The following is a 23232-nucleotide window of genomic DNA, read 5'->3' on the forward strand; positions in this document are numbered from 1 at the left end:
TTCACTGTAAGGTTCAAACTAAGTTATTAAAAGTCATTAAAATATATATATACAGTTGCAAGAAAAAGTATGTGAACCCCTTGGGATTACGTGGAGTTTTGCATGAATTGGGCATAAAATGTGCTCTGAACGTCATCTAAGTCACAACAATAGAAGAGCACAGTCTGCTGAACATAATACTACACAAACATTAGATGTTGCCATGGTTTAATTGCACATAACATGTAAACATTCACAGTGCAGGGAGGAAAAAGTATGTGAGGCCCTAGCTTAATGACTTCTCCCAGAGCTAATTGGAGCCAGGAGTGAGCCAACCTTGACTCCAATCAGTGTGATGATATTGGATGTGTTGCTGACACCTGTTTTGGGTTTACTGGTTTCAAGAAGCACTGTCTGATGTGAACCATGCCTCGCAGAAAAGAGCTCTCAGAAGACCTACGATCAAGAATTGTTGCCTTGCATGAAGCTGGAAAGGGTTACAAAGTATCTCCTTGAGCCTTGATGTTCATGTGTCCACGGTAAGACAGATTGTCTACAAATGGAGAAAGTTTGGCACTGTTGCTACTCTCCCTAGGCGTGGTCATCCTGTAAAAATGACTGCAAGAGCACAGCGCAGAATGCTGCATGAGGTAAAGAAGAATCCCAGAGTGTCAGCTAAAGACCTACAGAAATCTCTGGCACATGCTAACATTTTTGTTGACACATCTACAATAAGGAGAACATTAAACAAGAATGGAGTACATGGGAGGACACCACGGAGGAAGCCATTGCTGTCCAAAAAGAATATTGCAGCACGTTTGAAGTTTGCAAAAGAGCACCTGGATGTTCCACAGCACTACTGGCAGAATATACTGTGGACAGATGACACCAAGATTGAGTTGTTTGGGAAGAACACACAACACTATGTGTGGAGAAAAAAAGGCCCAGCACACCAACATCAAAACCTCATCCCCACTGTGAAACATGGCGGAGGGAGCATCATGGTTTGGGGCTGCTTTGCTGCCTCAGGGCCTGGACGGATTGTTGTCATTGATGGGAAAATGAATTCCAGAGTTTATCAAGACATTTTGCAGGAAAACGTACGACCATCTGTCCGCCAACTGAAGCTCCGCAGAGGATGGGGGATGCAACAGGACAATGACCCAAAGCATACAAGTAATTCAACAAAACAATGGCTGCAACAGCACAGAATACGCCTTCTGGAGTGGCCCAGTCAGAGTCCTGACCTCAGCCAGATTGAAATGCTGTGACATGACCTTAAGAGAGCGATTCACACCAGACATCCCAAGAATATTGCTACACTGAAACAGTTTTGTGAAGAGGAGTGGTCCAAAATGACTCCAGATCGTTGTGCAGGTCTGATCTGCAACTACAGGAAACGTTTGGTTGAGGTTATTGCTGCCAAAGGAGGGTCAACCAGTTATTAAGTCCAAAGGTTCACATACTTTTTCCTCCCTGCACTGTGAATGTTTACATGTTATGTGCAATTAAACCATGGCAACATCTAATGTTTGTGTAGTATTATGTTCAGCAGACTGTGTTCTTCTATTGTTGTGACTTAGATGACGTTCAGAGCACATTTTATGCCCAATTCATGCAAAACTCCACGGAAACCCAAGGGGTTCACATACTTTTTCTTGCAACTGTATATATATATATATATATATATATATATATATATATATATATGTAACCAATAACATAATATAAAATGACATATAAACACTCACAGAAGATTTCCACTGTAAGGTTTGAGCTATGAGTTCTAAATTTTACATAAGAAAAAATATAACATAATATAAAAAACAAATAATAAATACTGTAACTAACAAATATCAAAAAACATAATATCAAATAAATGATCACTTGAGATTTTCACTGTAAGGTACAAACTACATTGTTAAATTTTATATAAAATAACAAATAGCATAAAAAATAGAATAATATAAAAAAAAAAACAAATAAATGACCACATGAGATTTTCACCGTAAGGTTCAAATTTTTTTATTTATATTAGAAATATAATTTATAATATAAAAAAAATTAAAAAACAAATTGCATAAATTAAAAAAATAAATAAATAAATAACATAGTATAAGGTAAGGTTCGATCTATGTTTTGGAAAAAATAATACCAACAAACAAATTTACATAAATAATCCAGAAAAATTAAAAGACAAATAAATAACAAAATAAACATAAAATAACAACTTAAAAAACAAATAAATAAACACATGAAGTTTTTCCGTGTAAGGTTCCAACTATGGTTTATTAAACAAACAACAAAAAAAAACATAATATATATAAAAAATAACATTAAGACAAGCAGCCAAACAACATATTAAATAGCTAAACAAATATAAGGTAAGGTTCGATTTATGTTTTTGAAAAAAAAAAATAATACCTACTAACAAATTACATAAATAACAAAAAACATTTAAAAGGTGTCAGAGGACAGTTGTCCCCGGATCAGAGGTTCTCTTTAGAACATTTTTCCCCATTTCTTGCTGCTGTGACGAGCGTAAAATTTTGGGTTTCTCATGACTTTCTCTTTCACTGGCAATGGTCAGCCGAGAGGTTCGATCTCCTAAATGGAAACCCGGAGGGAAGTAAAATCTGGGCGCACCATCTGACCCCTCAGCATTCTATACAAAGCGAAGTATAACGTTTTGGCTTTTCTTTTATTTATTTATTTTTTAAGATTTTAAGTATTTTTTTTTTAAAAGAGATTTTTTTCCACTGACCTGCGGTCTTGTGAAAAATAAACAGCAAAGACTGGAATTTTTTTTTTTTTATTTCTTGGTATTTTAATATCATCTCGACATTTAAACCCCCGGAGATCGAATTTTATATAACATGTTATAAGGTTATGAAACTAAAAGTAAAAGCGCAATAAGCCGCTGGCAGCATCGCGGTCTGGACCTGCCGTCCCCACATTTGTCACCAGATAGTTTGTGTCTCTGCCCCTCCCACAATGGGGAGATTTCCCTGCTGTAGTTTGTGTCTCTGCCCCTCCCACAATGGGGAGATTTCACCCAGTAGTTTGTGTCTCTGCCCTCCCACAATGGGGAGATTTCCCGCAGTAGTTTGTGTCTCTGCCCCTCCCACAATGGGGAGATCTCCCCCTGTAGTTTGTGTCTCTGCCCCTCCCACAATGGGGAGATTTCCCTGCAGTAGTTTGTGTCTCTGCCCCTCCCACAATGGGCAGATTTCCCCCAGTAGTTTGTGTCTCTGCCCCTCCCACAATGGGGAGATTTCCCCCAGTAGTTTGTGTCTCTGCCCCTCCCACAATGGGGAGATCTCCCCCAGTAGTTTGTGTCTCTGCCCCTCCCACAATGTGGAGATTTCCCCGCAGTAGTTTGTGTCTCTGCCCCTCCCACAATAGGGAGATTTCCCCCCAGTAGTTTGTATCTCTGCCCCTCCCACAATGGGGAGATTTCCCCCCAGTAGTTTGTATCTCTGCCCCTCCCACAATGGGGAGATTTCCCGCAGTAGTTTGTGTCTCTGCCCCTCCCACAATGGGCAGATTTCCCCCAGTAGTTTGTGTCTCTGCCCCTCCCACAATGGGGAGATTTCCCCCAGTAGTTTGTGTCTCTGCCCCTCCCACAATGGGGAGATCTCCCCCAGTAGTTTGTGTCTCTGCCCCTCCCACAATGGGGAGATTTCCCCACAGTAGTTTGTGTCTCTGCCCCTCCCACAATGGGGAGATCTCCCTCAGTAGTTTGTGTCTCTGCCCCTCCCACAATAGGGAGATTTCCCCCCAGTAGTTTGTATCTCTGCCCCTCCCACAATGGGGAGATTTCCCCCCAGTAGTTTGTATCTCTGCCCCTCCCACAATGGGGAGATTTCCTGCAGTAGTTTGTGTCTCTGCCCCTCCCACAATGGGGAGATTTCCTGCAGTAGTTTGTGTCTCTGCCCCTCCCACAATGGGGAGATTTCCCGCAGTAGTTTGTGTCTCTGCCCCTCCCACAATGGGGAGATTTCCCGCAGTAGTTTGTGTCTCTGCCCCTCCCACAATGGGGAGATTTCCCCGCAGTAGTTTGTGTCTCTGCCCCTCCCACAATGGGGAGATTTCCCGCAGTAGTTTGTGTCTCTGCCCCTCCCACAATGGGGAGATTTCCCGCAGTAGTTTGTGTCTCTGCCCCTCCCACAATCCTCCGCTCCTCGCAGGAACCATCGGTGCCAATATTAGGATATAACATTGCGGTGTCTCCTCCCCTCATCGGGCCGTGACACAGAGATCACAAATTCTCATCCAGTTCCCGCCCCGTTGTCACCCCGGAATGGCCCTCAATGGAGATGAGCGGAGATGGCCGACACTGCGCAGGAAATAGAGACGGATGAGGACGGTGCTTTATGGCTCTTCGTTTCCATGGAGACACGCCGGTTCATTTTCCATGTGACCCCGAGACTCCCATTAAAGATTGTTGTATCTAGAAGTGTCGTATATTGTGAGGTACTGATACATTGTATACTGAGGAGCGCTGATACATTGTATACGGAGGAGCACTGATACATTGTATACTGAGGAGCGCTGATACATTGTATACTGAGGAGCGCTGATACATTGTATAATGAGGAGCGCTGATACATTGTATAATGAGGAGCGCTGATACATTGTATAATGAGGAGCGCTGATACATTGTATACTGAGGAGCGCTGATACATTGTATACGGAGGAGCGCTGATACATTGTATAATGAGGAGCGCTGATACATTGTATACAGGGGAGCGCTGATACATTGTACACTGAGGAGCGCTGATACATTGTATACGAAGGAGCGCTGATACATTGTATACGAAGGAGCGCTGATACATTGTATACTGAGGAGCGCTGATACATTGTATACTGAGGAGCACTGATACATTGTATACTGAGGAGCGCTGATACATTGTATACGAAGGAGCGCTGATACATTGTATACAAAGGAGCGCTGATACATTGTATACTGAGGAGCGCTGATACATTGTATACGGAGGAGCGCTGATACATTGTATCTGGAATTCTCTCCTTTGTGGCTATAACTCTTCCCCAGATTTGGGGAATTTGCGCCCATTTGGGAGGTCAGCTGCTGATGTTGGAGGAGACCCGACTCACCATCGGTGTTCCATATCATTCAGTAGGGTTGAGGTCAGAGCTCTGGAGACCACTCGGGTTCCTCCACCCCAAACCCATCATGCAGTGTCTTTATGGAGATGTTGGAGGAGACCTGACTCATCCCAGAGGTCTTCAGTGAGCCGAGGTCAGAGCTCTGGAGACCACTCGGGTTCCTCCACCCCAAACCCATCATGCAGTGTCTTTATGGAGATGTTGGAGGAGACCTGACTCATCCCAGAGGTCTTCAGTGAGCCGAGGTCAGGGCTCTGGAGACCACTCGGGTTCCTCCACCCCAAACCCATCATGCAGTGTCTTTATGGAGATGTTGGAGGAGACCTGACTCATCCCAGAGGTCTTCAGTGAGCCGAGGTCAGAGCTCTGCACAGGACACTGGAGCTCCTCCACACCAAGCTGGTCATCCATGTCTGTATGGAGCTGGTTGTGTCCACCTGACCATCACACCGCTATGAGCATGTGCACCACCCCATTCCAAAACCAGGGCCATTAATAATTGAACCCCCCCCCCTCCTTTACAGCTTCCCCCCCCTGGGAGGACCTCACCATCCATGTTCCAATTCCTCCCAAAGGTGCTCAGTAGGGTTGAGGTCAGGACTCCATACAGGACACTCAGGTTCCTCCACCCCAAGCTGGTCATCCGTGTCTTCATGGAGCTGGCGTTGTACACAGGGGACAGTCATGGTGGAGCAGGGAGGGGCCCTCACCAAACCGCTCCCTCAAGGCTGGAGGAGCACCATGGTCTTTGTATGATGGAGGATTACCGGGACCCCTCACGGGGGACCCCTGAACCCCATCACTGGGAGGGGAGGTTCACATGGTCATATAGTGAGCCTCACACGTTGGTCTGTCTATCACCACGGACGGCTCATTAGATGAATAGATATAATACCGAGCCGAGTGTTTACCCCCCATTCCCCCCCCCCCCGGGATGATGAGCATCTCGTGAGGGACAAGCCAGCAGTCTTCTCGTTAATTGACTCTTTAGCCCCCCCGCGGTCCTATCTGCCGTGTCAGCGCGCCGCTAATTTCCCAGCAGAGAGGAGCGCCCCGCGGGGCCCAATGCAGCTTAGTGGATCCCAGTCCTCCATTAATTAGCTGTGAGAGGATGATTGCCCACATGCAGTCTCTGCACCTCATTACCGCCCCCCGCCCCATCCCCGGGGCCAAGCCTCTGCCTTCCAGGAACCAGACAGGTTCTGTCCTGAGATCTGATTGTCAGCCCTTGACTACCGGACCGCAAAATTCTCCTCTTCCTGCACATTTCATCCACTTGTTGTCATCTAATAATGAGGATTTCATTGGAACTCCGGCCTCCCCTCCAGTCATGTACAGGTGTACAGGCTCCTCCCCTCCAGTCATGTACAGGTGTACAGGCTCCTCCCCTCCAGTCATGTACAGGTGTACAGGCTCCTCCCCTCCAGTCATGTACAGGTGTGCCGGCTCCTCCCCTCCAGTCATGTACAGGTGTGCTGGCTCCTCCCCTCCAGTCACGTACAGGTGTACAGGCTCCTCCCCTTCAGTCATGCACAGGTGTACCGGCTCCTCCCCTCCAGTCATGTACAGGTGTACCGGCTCCTCCCCTCCAGTCATGTACAGGTGTGCTGGCTCCTCCCCTCCAGTCATGTACAGGTGTGCCGGCTCCTCCCCTCCAGTCATGTACAGGTGTACCGGCTCCTCCCCTCCAGTCATGTACAGGTGTACCGGCTCCTCCCCTCCAGTCATGTACAGGTGTGCCGGCTCCTCCCCTCCAGTCATGTACAGGTGTCCCGGCTCCTCCCCTCCAGTCATTTACAGGTGTGCCGGCTCCTCCCCTCCACTCATGTACAGGTGTGCCGGCTCCTCCCCTCCAGTCATGTACAGGTGTACCGGCTCCTCCCCTCCAGTCATGTACAGGTGTACAGGCTCCTCCCCTTCAGTCATGCACAGGTGTGCCGGCTCCTCCCCTCCAGTCATGTACAGGTGTACCGGCTCCTCCCCTCCAGTCATGTACAGGTGTGCCGGCTCCTCCCCTCCAGTCATGTACAGGTGTACAGGCTCCTCCCCTCCAGTCATGTACAGGTGTACCGGCTCCTCCCCTCCAGTCATGTACAGATGTACCGGCTCCTCCCCTCCAGTCATGTACAGGTGTGCCGGCTCCTACCCTCCAGTCATTTACAGGTGTGCCGGCTCCTCCCCTCCAGTCATGTACAGGTGTACCGGCTCCTCCCCTCCAGTCATGTACAGGTGTGCCTGCTCCTCCCCTCCAGTCATGCACAGGTGTGCCGGCTCCTCCCCTCCAGTCATGCACAGGTGTGCCTGCTCCTCCCCTCCAGTCATGCACATGTGTGCCGGCTCCTCCCCTTCACTCTCGCACAGGCGTTCTGGCTCCTCCCCTTCAGTCTCGCACAGGCGTTCTGGCTCCTCCCCTTCAGTCTCGCACAGGCGTTCCGGCTCCTCCCCTTCAGTCTCGTACAGGTGTTCCGGCTCCTCCTCTTCAGTCTCGCACAGGTGTGCCGGCTCCTCCCCTCCAGTCTTGCACAGGTGTTCCGGCTCCTCCCCCTCAGTCTCGCACAGGCGTTCTGGCTCCTCCCCTTCAGTCTCGCACAGGCGTTCCGGCTCCTCCCCTTCAGTCTCGCACAGGCGTGCCGGCTCCTCCCCTCCAGTCTCGCACAGGTGTTTCGGCTCCTCCCCCTCAGTCTTGCACAGGTGTACCGGCTCCTCCCCTTCAGCCTTGCACAGGTGTACTGGCTCCTCCCCGTCAGTCTTGCACAGGTGTACTGGCTCCTCCCCTCCAGTCTTGCACAGGTGTACTGGCTCCTCCCCTTCAGTCTTGCACAGGTGTACCGGCTCCTCCCCTTCAGTCTTGCACAGGTGTTCTGGCTCCTCCCCTCCAGGCTTGCACAGGTGTACCGGCTCCTCCCCTTCATTCTTGCACAAGTGTATGGCTCCTCCTCTTCCATCTTGCACAGGTGTACTGGCTCCTCCCCTTCAGTCTTGCACAGGTGTACCAGCTCCTCCCCTTCAGGCTTGCACAGGTGTACTGGCTCCTCCCCTTCAGTCTCGCACAGGTGTTCCGGCTCCTCCCCCTCAGTCTTGCACAGGTGTACCGGCTCCTCCCCTTCAGCCTTGCACAGGTGTACTGGCTCCTCCCCGTCAGTCTTGCACAGGTGTACTGGCTCCTCCCCTCCAGTCTTGCACAGGTGTACTGGCTCCTCCCCTTCAGTCTTGCACAGGTGTACCAGCTCCTCCCCTTCAGTCTTGCACAGGTGTTCTGGCTCCTCCCCTCCAGGCTTGCACAGGTGTACCGGCTCCTCCCCTTCATTCTTGCACAAGTGTATGGCTCCTCCTCTTCCATCTTGCACAGGTGTACTGGCTCCTCCCCTTCAGTCTTGCACAGGTGTACCAGCTCCTCCCCTTCAGGCTTGCACAGGTGTACTGGCTCCTCCCCTTCAGTCTTGCACAGGTTTACTGGCTCCTCCCCTGAACTGAATGTCTTCCTCTGATGTCACCGCTCACTGGGAGCTTCTCACAATGTGCATTAGAAGCTGCAGCCAGTCAGAAAAAGCTCCACCCCATTTCCTGACTTGAGGATGCCCAGCGTCATCTAGCCCTTTCCTCCCTGTCCCAATCTCATTTAAATATGTTACTGCTATAATTTCAGAGGTCATCTTCGTTCTTAATATAATCTGCAGCTTTCATTGCCGCGCATGTCATGAAAGTCCTTGTTCAGGCACTTCCTGTTATAGGGTGACAACGCTCTGTTCTTGTCTTCCAATTGTCCCCCCTTGTTGTCACCATCACAAAGTCTCCCAGTGGATGTATAAGTACACCACTGCTGTCACCATCAGGAATCCCCTCCAAGAAATGCCAGGCAGCCATCATTGGAGCGCCTGAACGTGGGAAGAGGCAGCAAACCCCATTGGGGGAGATTTCGTTTGTGACCCCATTGGGGGAGATTTTGTGTGTGACCCCATTGGGGGAGATTTTTTGTGTGACCCCATTGGGGAAGATTTTGTGTGACCCCATTGGGGGAGATTTTTTGTGTGACCCCAATGGGGAAGATTTTTTGTGTGACCCCATTGGGGAGATTTTGTGTGATCTCATTGGGGAAGTTTTTGTGTGACCCCATTGGGGGAGATTTTGTGTGTGACCCCATTGGGGAAGATTTTGCGTGATCCCATTGGGGAGATTTTGTGCGTGACCCCATTGGGGAGATTTTTTGTGTGACCCCCATTGGGGAAGATTTTTTGTGTGACCCCATTGGGGAGATTTTGTGTGATCCCATTGGGGAGATTTTGTGCGTGACCCCATTGGGGAGATTTTTTGTGTGACCCCATTGGGGAAGATTTTTTGTGTGACCCCATTGGGGGAGATTTTGTGTGATCCCATTGGTCAAGATTTTGTGTGTGACCCCCATTGGGGGAGATTTTGTGTGATCCCATTGGTCAAGATTTTGTGTGTGACCCCATTGGGGGAGATTTTGTGTGATCCCATTGGGGAGATTTTGTGTGATCCCATTGGTCAAGATTTTGTGTGTGACCCCCATTGGGGGAGATTTTGTGTGATCCCATTGGTCAAGATTTTGTGTGTGACCCCATTGGGGGAGATTTTGTGTGATCCCATTGGGGAGATTTTGTGTGATCCCATTGGGGAAGTTTTTGTGCGTGACTCCATTGGGGAAGATTTTGTGCGTGACTCCATTGGGGAAGATATTGTGTGTGACCCCCATTGGGGAAGATTTTGTGTGTGACCCCATTGGGGAGATATTGTGTGTGACCCCATTGGGGGATTATATACTTCCTTCCTTCCCTACATTTTAAATATGCAAGAGTCCTCCCAGCAATGGAGATCAGTCTCCTGGGAATCCTGGGCCGCGATTGGTGGTGACTCCGGAGAGCTGCGGGTCATTCGGCGCTGGCGTACGCCGTGGTTGGGCGCAGGATTTCCAGCGTTTCTGCAGACTGGAGCGTCTCCCGGCTCTGCGATGGATATTCACAGCGACAGGCACTTGTGGGCGAAATCCTGAATGTGCAAAATGACGACACGCGAGACGGCGCTGCGAGCGCGGAAGTGTCAGCTCCGATGAGTCGCTGCGCGGACGCCGTCCGTAACAATGTGCGATCAGCACTGTCCTCGCTCCTGTGTGTCCGGGACTTCTGCTTACCTAAGCGGAAACTGGAGCCCCCCCCGGCGCCTTACTATCCGCGTCGCCCTAGTTCTGTCCTGGCTCCGCAGACCGCTGATATTGACGCCTTTTATACTGCGACATCCTGGAACTTCCGAAAAGCCACGAAACGTAAAGCGCATCTGAGCCCAAGGATAACAATGCCATCGATTGCAGATTACCTGTCCTTAGATGTGATGGCTGCGTTAGTTTTCATGTTTAGCTGCTTTTTTTTCCTTTATATTCACCTGGTGATACTGCCGGTAACACACTTCCTGTCCTAGAGTGACAACGCTGGGTCACAGTACTAAATCTAGAGAGCGTTGTCACCCTGGGACAGGAAGTGTGTTAAGGCTTTAAATTAGTTTTCATTTTTAGGCTTTTTTTTGTTTATTCTTACCTGATGATCCAGATGATAGTTACACACTTCCTGTCCTACGGTGACAACGCTGGGTCATTGTACTATATCTATGGAGCGTTGTCACCCTGGGACGGGACATGGGTTAGGACTTTAAATTAGTTTTCATTTTTAGGCTTTTTTTCTGTTATTCTTACCTGATGATCCAGATGATAGTTAAACACTTCCTGTCCTACGGTGACAACGCTGGGTCATTGTACTATATCTATCGAGCGTTGTCACCCTGGGACGGGACATGGGTTAGGACTTTAAATTCTCATTATTAAGCTTTTTTCCTTTTATTCTTACCTGATGATTCAGATGTCATTAAAACACTTCCTGTCCTAGGGTGACAACGCTCGGTCACTGTACTATATCTATAGAGCGTTGTCACTCTGGGACAGGAAGTGGGTTAGGACTTTAAATTAGTTTTCATTTTTAGGCTTTTTTTCTTTTATTCTTACCTGATGATCCAGATGTCAGACAAACATTTCCTGTCCTAGAGTGACAACACTCGGTCACTGTACTATATCTATAGAGTGTTGTCACCCTGGGACAGGAAGTGGGTAAAGACTTTAAATTAGTTTTCATTTTGAGGCCTTTGTTTTCCTTTTATTTTTACTTGATGATCCAGATGCCAGTAACACACTTCTTGTCCTAAAGTGACAACACTTGCTCACTGGACTGTATCTATTTTCTATTATTCCTACCCGATCATTCAGATGCCAGTAACACACTTCTTGTCCTAGGGTGACAACGTGGTTCATTGTACTATATCTATAGAGTGTTGTCACCCTGGGACAGGAAGTTTGTTAGGACTTGAAATTCTAATTTTTAGGCTTTTTTTCCTTTATTCTTACCTGATGGTCCAGATGTCATTAAAACACTTCCTGTCCTAGGGTGACAACGCTTGCTCACTGCACTAAATCTGTAGAGCGTTGTCACCCTGGGACAGGAAGTGGCTTAGAATGCTAAATTAGTTTTAATTTTTAGGCTTTTATTTAATTTATTCTTACCTGACGATCCTGATGTCAGTAACACACTTCCTGTTGTAGACTGACAACACTTGCTCACTGGACTGTATCTATGGAGTGCTGTCACCCCCCAACAGGAAGTAGGTTCGGACTATTCGAGAAAAACCCTTCCTGTCTCCTCCATAGCATAGGGCAGAGGTGGGTTTTTTGCCAACTAAAATAGCTGGCAACAATGTAACTGATAAGTGCATAGCTCAGATCACAGGAAGTTATCGGCTCCCTGGAATTCTGGCAGGATCAACAGGCATTGTTTTTGCATTTATCAAACAGAAAAAAAAAAACTTCAATAACTATATTTTCAGATCATATTTTTTTTGTTTTATCAACCTTTTTATTTTAATGAGGTTCATCCAGACTCCAAGTGACTTAGCCCACTCCAAGTGACTTAACCCACTCCAAGTGACTTAGCCCACTCCAAGTGACTTAACCCACTCCAAGTGACTTAGCCCACTCCAAGTGACTTAACCCACTCCAGGTGACTTAGCCCACTCCAGGTGACTTAGCCCACTCCAGGTGACTTAGCCCACTCCAAGTGACTTAGCCCACTCCAAGTGACTTAACCCACTCCAAGTGACTTAGCGCACTCCATGTGACTTAGCCCACTCAGGGGCGGCCATTTGTTAAACAGTTACCATGTGCCAATAGTAACTAGTAATCAACTACTGGCTCATTCCAAAACAGAAAGCAAAAGAACTACGATGTCCTTTTGGTTCCCCGACAGGGACATTCAAGAGACCAAATGGGAGCAAATTAGAGACGTTTGCTAATTGTTAGGCTCCACATGTACTTATATTTGCAAAGCAATTGAAGAAAAAGCCAGCAGATGGCGCTCCAGGCAACTGTTCACATGTTCACAAGGCTATTCTTAACTGTTCTGCTGAAAAAAAAAAAACTGTTGTCTACTGAGCTCTGTAGCTGAAGCTCAGGATATGCACACAGATAGGAATGATCACAGGAGACCCAATACATGCAATATCAAATCATGTATCATATTATATACAGTATCATATCATATTATATCATAGCATATCATATATTATATCACATATCATACAATATCACATAATATATGTGATATGAGATATGATATGATATATATGTGATATGTGTGATATGATATGATATGATATGATATATATGTGATATGTGTGATATGATATGATATGATATGATATATATGTGATATGTGTGATATGATATGATATGGTGGTATGATATATATGTGATATGTGTGATATGATATGATGGTATGATATATATGTGATATGTGTGATATGATATGATATGATATATATGTGATATGTGTGATATGATATGATATGATGGTATGATATATATGTGATATGTGTGATATGATATGATATGATGGTATGATATATATGTGATATGTGTGATATGATATGATATATATGTGATATGTGTGATATGATATGATGGTATGATATATATGTGATATGTGTGATATGATATGATATGGTGGTATGATATATATGTGATATGTGTGATATGATATGATATATATGTGATATGTGTGATATGATATGATGGTATGATATATATGTGATATGTGTGATATGATATGATATGATGGTATGATATATATGTGATATGATATATGAGATATGATATGTAATATATGATCTATGATATGATATATAATATGATATCATATCTCATATATCATATCACATATATATCATATCATATCACACATATCACATATATATCATATCATATCTCATATATCATAGCATATATCATGCAATACTGTATACTGTATATCATATCATACAATATCAAATCATATAATATATACAGTAACATATTGTATCACATACCATACAATTGAATCATATAATAATATCCTATCATGTATCATACGATATCATAGCATTCTGTATATTAGAACATATATCATATTGTATCATATAACATCAGAGCTGCTGTTAGAAACCACTGGGCCCCATAAAGCCAACCTGGCAGGGACCCCCTCTCAAGAAAACCACAGTTTACTATGCTTCAGTTGTGCACAAATACAGTCAGTGATCGGTACCGATCACTCATTGCGTTCATTCAGGAAAGGAAGGGGCTGGTATATGTGACATATTTACCGGGCCCTTCCCCCACTCTCCATCCTGAAGGATCCTATTGTGTGCATGCAGCTGCCGCTGGGAAGGAGAGGAGGGAAGCCGGCAGCACTGTGGGGGTGGGGGGAACACCGGGGGAGCCTGGGCAGTGGGGGCAAATGTATAGTGCACAGGGAGGGTGATGGGTGAGGCGGGGGGGCAATTACTGGGACCGATCCCCTGTACGGTTCTCTCTGCAGCAGCTGAAAGCCAGCGGGAGGGAGAGGAGAAGAAGCCGGCTTTCAGTTGCTGCAGAGAGAGCCATACAGGGGATCGGTCCCAGTAATTTACCCCCCCAGCTGTGCCAATCACCCTCCCTACCCACATCTGATTCACCAAGCTGCCTGGGCCGCCCTGCTGGCCTGGGCCCCGTACAGGAGGACTGGTGGCACCCCCTTATCCACAGCCCTGTATATCATATAATATCTCATATAACATGCTATATCATCTATCATTTGTCATACATCATATCATAGTATATAGAGTATCATATCTTATACAGAATCATATTGTATCATATAATACAACATATCACTTGTCATATATCATTTGCTATTCTATACAGTATATTGTATATCATGTATCATATCATCTATGCAGTATATTGTATATCATGTATCATATCATCTATGCAGTATATTGTATATCATGTATCATATCATCTATGCAGTATATTGTATATTATGTATCATATCATCTATGCAGTATACAGTATATTATGTATCATATCATCTATACAGTATATTGTATATTATATATCATATCATCTATGCAGTATACAGTATATTATGTATCATATCATCTATACAGTATATTGTATATTATATATCATATCATCTATACAGTATATTGGATATTATGTATCATATCATCTATGCAGTATACAGTATATTATGTATCATATCATCTATGCAGTATATTGTATATTATGTATCATATCATCTATACAGTATATTGTATATTATGTATCATATCATCTATACAGTATATTGTATATTATATATCATATCATCTATGCAGTATATTGGATATTATGTATCATATCTATACAGTATCATATATTATGTATCATATCATCTATACAGTATATTGGATATTATGTATCATATCATCTATACAGTATATTATGTATCATATCTATACAGTATAATATATTATGTATCATATCATCTATACAGTATATTGTATATTATGTATCATATCATCTATGCAGTATATTGGATATTATGTATCATATCATCTATGCAGTATATTGTATATTATGTATCATATCATCTATACAGTATCATTTAATAGCAGATCATACATTGTATCATATATCATGTCAGGATCATGTCGTTCGTTGCTCAGAACTTCTTGTATTTTCCTCTAAGAAGAATCCGTAAAATTAGTGGAAATTCCAGAAACGAGAGACGTCATGGCGGGCTTGGGCTCTGCGCCGGCTCCAGGTTTCCATGTAAGGTCACATAATAATGGCCGCTGATGGTGACCGCTCTCGTCTTATCTTCCGGGACATTCCAGGTTTCTCTGTAACGTTTCCACGAGAGACGTCACCCGGGGCTCCTCTATGTGTTTGTTCTGCGATAGTCCATCTGCGCGTCTATGGAAATCAGCTTTGCACTTTACCCCCATCGTAGGGCCACATTTATTTTCCACCTCTCCCCCATGGAAGCACCGGTGACCTCTGACCTGCACTGACTCCTGGCACATGCTTGTTTCACTTAAAACTGAATTTTTTTTTTTTTCCTTTCGCACACATTGGGGCCAATGTATGTTATGGTGGGAGGGGACTCCGACAGGACGGGAAATGGTCCAAATGATGAGAAAGGGGAGGACCGTGATCTGCAGTTCACTAATCAATAATGCAACTATTGACCAAGCTGGCCGTGCCTTGTGTGGGTAGTCAGGGATCGAGGGTGGCAGCTATAAGTCGGGGAATATTCATCCTGTATAATTAATTCTCCTTTGCGTTCCTCTTCTTATGCGGCCCCCTGACTAACACATGAAGTCGCCCCTATGGTCAGCCCGCTGGGCCATGCTAGTGTGCGGCCCCCTGGCTATCGACCAAGCTGGCCGTGCCTTGTGTGGGTAGTCGGGGATCGAGGGTGGTGGCTATAAGTCGGGGAATATTCATCCCGTATAATTAATTCTCCTTTGTGTTCCTCTTCTTATGTGGTCCCCTGACTATCACATGAAGTCGCCTCTATGGTCAGCCCTCCGGGGCCATGCTAGTGTGCGGCCCCCTGGTTGTCGACCAAGCTGGCCGTGCCTTGTGTGAGCAGTCAGGGACCGAGGGTGGCGGCCATCAGTCAGGGAATATTCATCCCGTATAATTAATTCTCCTTTGTGTTCCTCTTCTTATGTGGCCCCCTGACTATCACATGAAGTCGCCTCTATGGTCAGCCCTCCGGGGCCATGCTAGTGTGCGGCCCCCTGGTTGTCGACCAAGCTGGCCGTGCCTTGTGTGAGCAGTCAGGGACCGAGGGTGGCGGCCATCAGTCGGGGAATATTCATCCCGTATAATTAATTCTCCTTTGCGTTCCTCTTCTTATGCGGCCCCCTGATTATCACATGAAGTCGCCCCTATGGTCAGCCCTCCGGGCCATGCTGATGTGCGGCCTCCTGACTATTGACCAAGCTGGCCGTGCCTTGTGTGGGTAGTCGGGGACGGAGGGTGGCGGCTATTAGTTGGGGAATATTCATCCCGTATAATTGTGTTCCTCTTCTTATGTTGCAGCATCCTCTTTGCGGACATCGAGGGATTCACGAGTTTGGCGTCGCAGTGCACGGCCCAGGAGCTGGTGATGACCCTCAATGAGCTGTTCGCCCGGTTTGACAAGCTGGCCGCTGTAAGCACACACGCTGTATATCCCGTGTGGTTCCATCAATTGTCAGTATATACCTACAGGTCAGGTCACATGGGCCGTCCCCGAGACCCACTCCACACAAAACCTGTTGGGTGTTTGGGTTTTTTTTTTGTTTTTTATATATAAAAATTATAATTAGTATTTATTAAATAATACCTTTTATAGTCAATATTCAGACTTTTATGGCATAAAAAGCCAACATGGTTTGATGGTTTACAGGATCTCCCTTCATCAGGGCTACAAAAAACATAAACAATTATGATCGGTATACAGTATTGGCTGATATGTAACTGGTATTGGACATCCAGCCACAACGCCAAGGGATACATTCAAAACAAAACGGGGAAGTTGGGTACCGATAAGAAATATGGGAAGAAGAAGAGCGTGAAATAATTTGCCGTTATTTTTAGAATATAATGTGACCCCGCCTTTCTTCCTGCCCCTCCTGCCCACCCCTTGTCCCGGCCCTGGCTGCTACTTCTGAAAAGCTGACAACCAACTTTATTGTTCCGACACGAATTAGAACATTCCAACCAGCACGTCTTACTGACGCATTTCACCCTAGCTACCCCCCCCCCCCAAAAAAAAAAGAATATTCCAAATATTTTAGAGAAGGGGGGCACAGAAAGAAGAAGAGATGACTTCCCCTTGTGGGTGAAGTTCCGCTTTAATTACAAAGCCACTCCCACTGGGGAGGTGAAATGCGTCAGTGACAGGTGCCGTCTTCAGTGGCCTCATTTGTGCCGGGACAATAAAGTTGAGTTTCGGTTTTTTGGAAGTGGCAGTTTGCAGCTTCATGTTGGGCTGTGCTGGTCTGTTTGGGCAGCAACGGGTCCTGGAGATCTGTGATGGCGCCAGCAGCCGATCCCGGAGCGGTACCGCGGTCTGTGCGAATGGTTGTGCGTTTTGGCGGTCCTGACTTAATTTGTTCTTTTTTTTTTTTTCCCTGCAGGAGAACCACTGTCTGCGGATAAAGATCTTGGGGGACTGTTACTACTGCGTGTCCGGTCTGCCGGAGGCCCGCGCTGACCACGCCCACTGCTGCGTAGAGATGGGGCTGGACATGATTGAGGCGATATCGTAAGTCGGTGATTGGTCCATATGGACCATTTGAACCCTTGTGTTGCAGGGACGTACCGCGTGGTGCCACATGGTGAGGGCATGCTTTTTAAATCCACCAAGGCAAAGCTCCTGCGGTGCAGCGTGCCACAAAGCATGGAAGAGCGTTGCATTAAAAAAATAAAAATAAAAAAATAAAAGGTCAAGTAAGATTTTTTTTTTTCATACGTTTTTGGTTGCACCTCCAGCCGCAAAGACCGCTACCAGACACGTGCAGCTTGTTTCGTTCAAAATTCGGACTAAATTTACACCATTCGGATTTATCCGAATTACAATAACAAATTATTAAACAATAATACAATAATGAATGTAAACAAAACAAAAAAATAGAATACAAAGAATATTGCCGTCTTCTGAAACTCAAAAAGAATAGAATAGAAAAGAATAGAACAAAACAAGATAGAATACAAAACCAAAAAAAAAAGACTAGACTAGAATATAAAGGAATAGAATAGAAAATAAAGAAATAGAATAGAAAAAAAATAGAATAGAATAAAATATTGCCATTTTCCAAAACTCGAAAAGAATAGAATAAAACAGAGTAGAAAATAAAAGAATAAACTAGAATAGAAAACAAAAGAATATATTAGAATATATTAGAATAGAAAGGATAAAAAATATTGCCGTCTTCGAAATTCGAAAGGAATAAAATAAAACAGAACAGAATAGAAAATAAAAGAATGGAATAGAAAATAAAGAAACTGAATAGAATAAAAAACAAAAGAAAATATTAGAATAGAATATAAAGGAATATAATTGAAAATAAAAGAATAGAATAAAATAGAAACAAAATAGCTGTTTTCTGAAATTCCAATTTAGAAAAGAATAGAATAACACAGAACAGAGTAAAAAAATAAATAAAATGGAATTAAAAAATAGAATAGAATAGAACAGAATATAGATGTATTCTGAAATTCGAATTTCAAATAGAAAAGAAACGGGTATTCTTTGAGATGGATTTGAATCCACTGGAAATATTTTAAATCTGGTCGAAAACGGATAAACTAAATGAAACGAATTTTGTTACGAATCCAACGAGACGTAACAAATCGATCAGAAACAAAACACATTTTTTCGTTCTGCACGTCTATCAACTCTACCCATCCTTTGTCTCCCTCCTCCATTCACAGAAGTCGGTGCTATCGGCTTCCACAATACAAAACGCTTTCTGAATGGAGGACGGACTGATGAATGAAAGGTCCCCCTCCTCCATTCAAAAGGACCCCCCTCCTCCATTCGAAAGGTCCCCCCTCCTCCATTCGATGGAAATGGTACAGCTTGGATCGGCTACTCCAGCTCTAGCAGACCTCAGCTGTGTTTTGCCCTTTTAAGGTCGAAACGCGTCAGGATTGAGTTCTCTATAGTTGGAGAACATCTTTTACTCGTTTTATTCACATTCCTGCAACAGGGAATCGGTGTCTATCTGCAGACGGCCGCCATTTTTGTTGAAGAACACCTCCTCCATTCATCGCTTGTTGCTGTGGGAACTGACGGTACCGGCTTCTGTGAATGGAGGAGGGGAGAAGACGTAGCAGACAGACTGAGATGTTCATGTTAACCCCCCACAGCTCCTGAAGATCATAGCTGCAGGTGTATCTGGGGGCCGGGGCGTAACTTCAGGGGCCGCAGTTACGCCCCGGCCCCATGCTCCAGGGGGCCCGTGCGGCTCCCCTGTACACCTGGATGGGAGGGGTGGCATATAGAGGAACCGATCCCTCCATTTTCCTCCTGCAGCCACTGAATGCCCGCTTTTCCTCTTCTCCCTCCTGCAGGCATTCAGGGGCTGCAGGAGGAAAATGGAGGGATCGGTTCCTGTATATGGCACCAGGGGCGGACTGACCATTTGGAAACTTGGGCACTGCCCGAGGGCCCGGGGTCAGTAGGGGGCCCCATGAGATGCCCCTGGTACCTTTTCATAGGCTTTTTTGAGTATGGGCAAGGACACAGAGGCCCCATGATTCCCTATTGCCCGGGGGCCCATGAGTTGTCAGTCTGCCCCTGTATGGCACCCTGATTCCCCTCCTATTCAGATTCGCGGCCCCTGGGCCCCTGTGCTCTCTCATGACCCTACCCCCCCCCCCCCCCGCCGGGTTTCCCTCTTCCCTGCTGTGAGGGGAGTGTCAGGATAGAGAGAGGAGAAGGGGCCTGTCATTTACCGGCACCTTCCTTGTCCGAGTGGACAGTGTCAGCGATTGCTACCAATCTCTGTTCATTCACAACCAAAGCATAATAAACTGTGTTTGCTATGCTTCATGTCGTGAATGGAGGTGAAGCTATTCCTGTCCATCCATTCTGTGCTGCTGAGGCTGCAGAGATGGAGGGCTGTGCCCTCAATCCCCTTTCTCTGTCTCAAAGGTGGAACATCAGATGTCTGTTTAGATCCCTAATATCCCACCAAAGCCCCCCCCCCCCCAACGGGGCTCCTAAAAAATTAAAAAAAAAATTAAAATAGTATTGTAAAAATATAAGTAAAAAAATAATAAAAGAGGAGCAATAAAAAAAAAACCTGCTGGTGGTGGAATTACTGGGGTCGCAAAGGTCGCACTTGGGACCAGGCTCTGGTGTTCCACCATTGGGCTCGGAGGAAAGGGCCCTGGCCAGAGGGGGGCCCTTCATGGTTTCTTGCCCAGGGAACAGAGGACGAAAGATTTCCAGGAACAGAGCAGCCATTCCCGCATGGAAGAAAAATATATTTTAAATATATTTTTTAATTATTCTTCCCAAATATATTGACATGTATTTGACATACTACAATTTTGGCCGCATTCAATATATTTCAAAATATATACATACTGTATGTTGAAATGCGTTTTTATTACAACATATATGAAAAATATTTTTAAAAATACAGTTTCAAATAATATTGTGTCTTTAAAAATACGTTTAATCTACATTTTTGGAATGTATTTACCAATATATGTAAAAAGATACGTTACAATTACTTTTTTATATGTTAAAAAAAATCTGAAGAATATATTTATAAAAAATATATTTAAAAAATATTTTTCATATAGTTTGTAAAATATTTTTAAATATACATTTTCAAATATACTGCATGTCTTTAAAAATACATTTTATACACATTTTTGGAATTCATTTACAGATATGTGTAAAAATATATGTTAAAATTACTTTTTTTTTATATGTTAAAAAATCTGAAGAATATATTTAAAAACAAATATATTTTTTAAAATACTTTTCATATTTTTCATATTTCAGTTTGTAATAAAAAAAACGCATTTCAACATGCAGTGTATTTGTGTGTGTGTATATATATATATATATATAATACAGCCAAAATTGTAGTATTTCAAATATCTGTCAATATATTTGGGAAGAATATTTATATATATATATATATATATACACACACACACACAAATACACTGCATGTTGAAATGCGTTTTTTTTATTACAAACTGAAATATGAAAAATATTTTAAAAAATATATTTGTTTTTAAATATATTCTTCAGATTTTTTAACATATAAAAAAAAAGTAATTTTAACATATATTTTTACACATATCTGTAAATGAATTCCAAAAATGTGTATTAAATGTATTTTTAAAGACATGCAGTATATTTGAAAATGTATATTTTAAATTTTTTTTCATATATTTTGTAATAAAAACGCATTTTAACATACAGTATATATATATACACACTGTTTTTGTAAAAATATTCTTCCCAAATATATTGACATATATTTGAAATACAAAAATTTTGGCCGTGTTCAATATATTTCAATATATATATATTTTTATTTATTGAAATATATATTGAGATATATCAAATACAGTCAATATATTTGGGAAAAAATATTTTTAAAAATCTATTTCAAATATATTTTTCTTCCATGTGGGTTGCCGCATGGGACACCCATCATTTATGTAAAAAAAAAACCCCCTTCAAGTAATAACAAAATGTTGAATAAACTGCCCCAGAGCAGAAATGTAAAAATCGATTGGCTCCATAGGGGGAGGGGGAGGGGAAGGGGGAGGGGGAGGGCTGAACTGATTGGTATAAAAATAATTCTGTCATTGTCTTAAGCAGGCCATACATGGGTCGAATTATGAACGATTTTTCTATGGAAAATTGAAAACATCGCTCGTTCTGTAATCCGATGGTGCCACCAATGATTTAGAAAATCGGTTGTTTTTCAGGAATTTTCCAGCACGACCGATAAACGAAAAGGGGAGGAACCACGAAAATCGGCCGGTGCCATTGCCCCCACTAACAGAGCGAAAATTGTCCGATTATTCTTAGGTCCGATTTTCGAATGAAAAATCGTTCGGAAAATTGACCCGTGTATGGCCGGCCTAACACACCTATCCCAGAATCCGTCAACTTTTCCTGATTCTTGAATAAAACATTCATACTTTGTATCCATCTGTGTGTATTGTGTCTCCCCCTACAGGCTGGTGAGGGAAGTGACCGGGGTGAACGTCAATATGCGTGTCGGGATTCACAGCGGCCGTGTGCACTGCGGCGTCCTGGGGCTGCGCAAGTGGCAGTTCGATGTGTGGTCTAATGACGTCACTCTGGCCAATCACATGGAGGCTGGAGGCAAAGCGGGGTAAGTGGCCGGGAGTCCAGGGGTCACCGAGGTCGGATCTGAGGAACGAACGCTCAGAATATCTTCGCTCTGGAAACCTCACCCTGCATTTTAATTATCCAGAAATAACAAATTTTTCAGTTGATATGACCGACCCCCGAGGACGAATCTATCATTGTATGGAAATCGCGGCCAATTCCGGGGGAATTAATGAAGTGGACCTGTCAGTCACTTCACAATTCTGCATAAATAAATCCCGGACCGGACCCAATACACAGCAACAGGATCATTGTCCAGAAATCTCCACCACATGAGAAACCCATCGTTATGCAGGCCATAGACGGGTCGAAAACCGGCCGTTTGGAAAAAAAAAAAATCGGTTGTTCGATCGGCCGACGGTACCACCAACTATAAAAAAATCAGCCAATTTTCGTCCCGTCTACAGCCGGCATTTAATTACTTCTGTCCCTGCAGAGAGCTCTGCTATTATATTTTACATGAAAGTCTTGCGGTTGCAACAATGTATCCATTTGTATCCATTTGTATCCATTTGTATCCATTTCTATCCATTTCTATCCATTTCGGATACAGATGTTTTTATTCGGATACAAATGGATACATTGTTGCAACCGCAAGACTTTTCATGTAAAATATAATAGCGGACTGGAATTCTTCTTTTCCTTCTTGCAGGTCACGGCTCATGCGCAGATTTTTTATCGGTGAAACGATCGGCCGATTTGCCCATCGTTGCCAGGAAAATCGGGCAATCGTCAAAATCAGCCGTGAATCTTCTTCTTTTCTTCTTCTTTTTCTTTTTCTTCTCCTTCTTTTTCTTCTGCTTTGTCTTCTTCTTCTTTTTCTGCTTCTTGCAGGTCA

At 44.2% G+C, this 23232-nt stretch overlaps 1 protein-coding gene across 1 annotated transcript in view; it reads left to right on the plus strand.

Annotated features, from left to right (window-relative positions):
• The window catches only part of LOC149428323 (adenylate cyclase type 5-like), a 102875-nt gene that overhangs the window by 23741 nt on the left and 55902 nt on the right, over window positions 1-23232 (plus strand). The window contains exons 4-6 of the mRNA XM_089667511.1: window positions 16553-16664; window positions 17635-17762; window positions 22219-22377. Coding sequence (XP_089523637.1) covers window positions 16553-16664; window positions 17635-17762; window positions 22219-22377 — 399 coding nt within the window. The remainder of the gene's footprint in view (window positions 1-16552; window positions 16665-17634; window positions 17763-22218; window positions 22378-23232) is intronic.

Source organism: Staurois parvus, unplaced genomic scaffold, assembly GCF_062004578.1.
Source record: "Staurois parvus isolate SC_StPar_1 unplaced genomic scaffold, SC_StPar_1.0 ptg003312l, whole genome shotgun sequence".
Lineage (NCBI taxonomy): Eukaryota > Metazoa > Chordata > Amphibia > Anura > Ranidae > Staurois > Staurois parvus.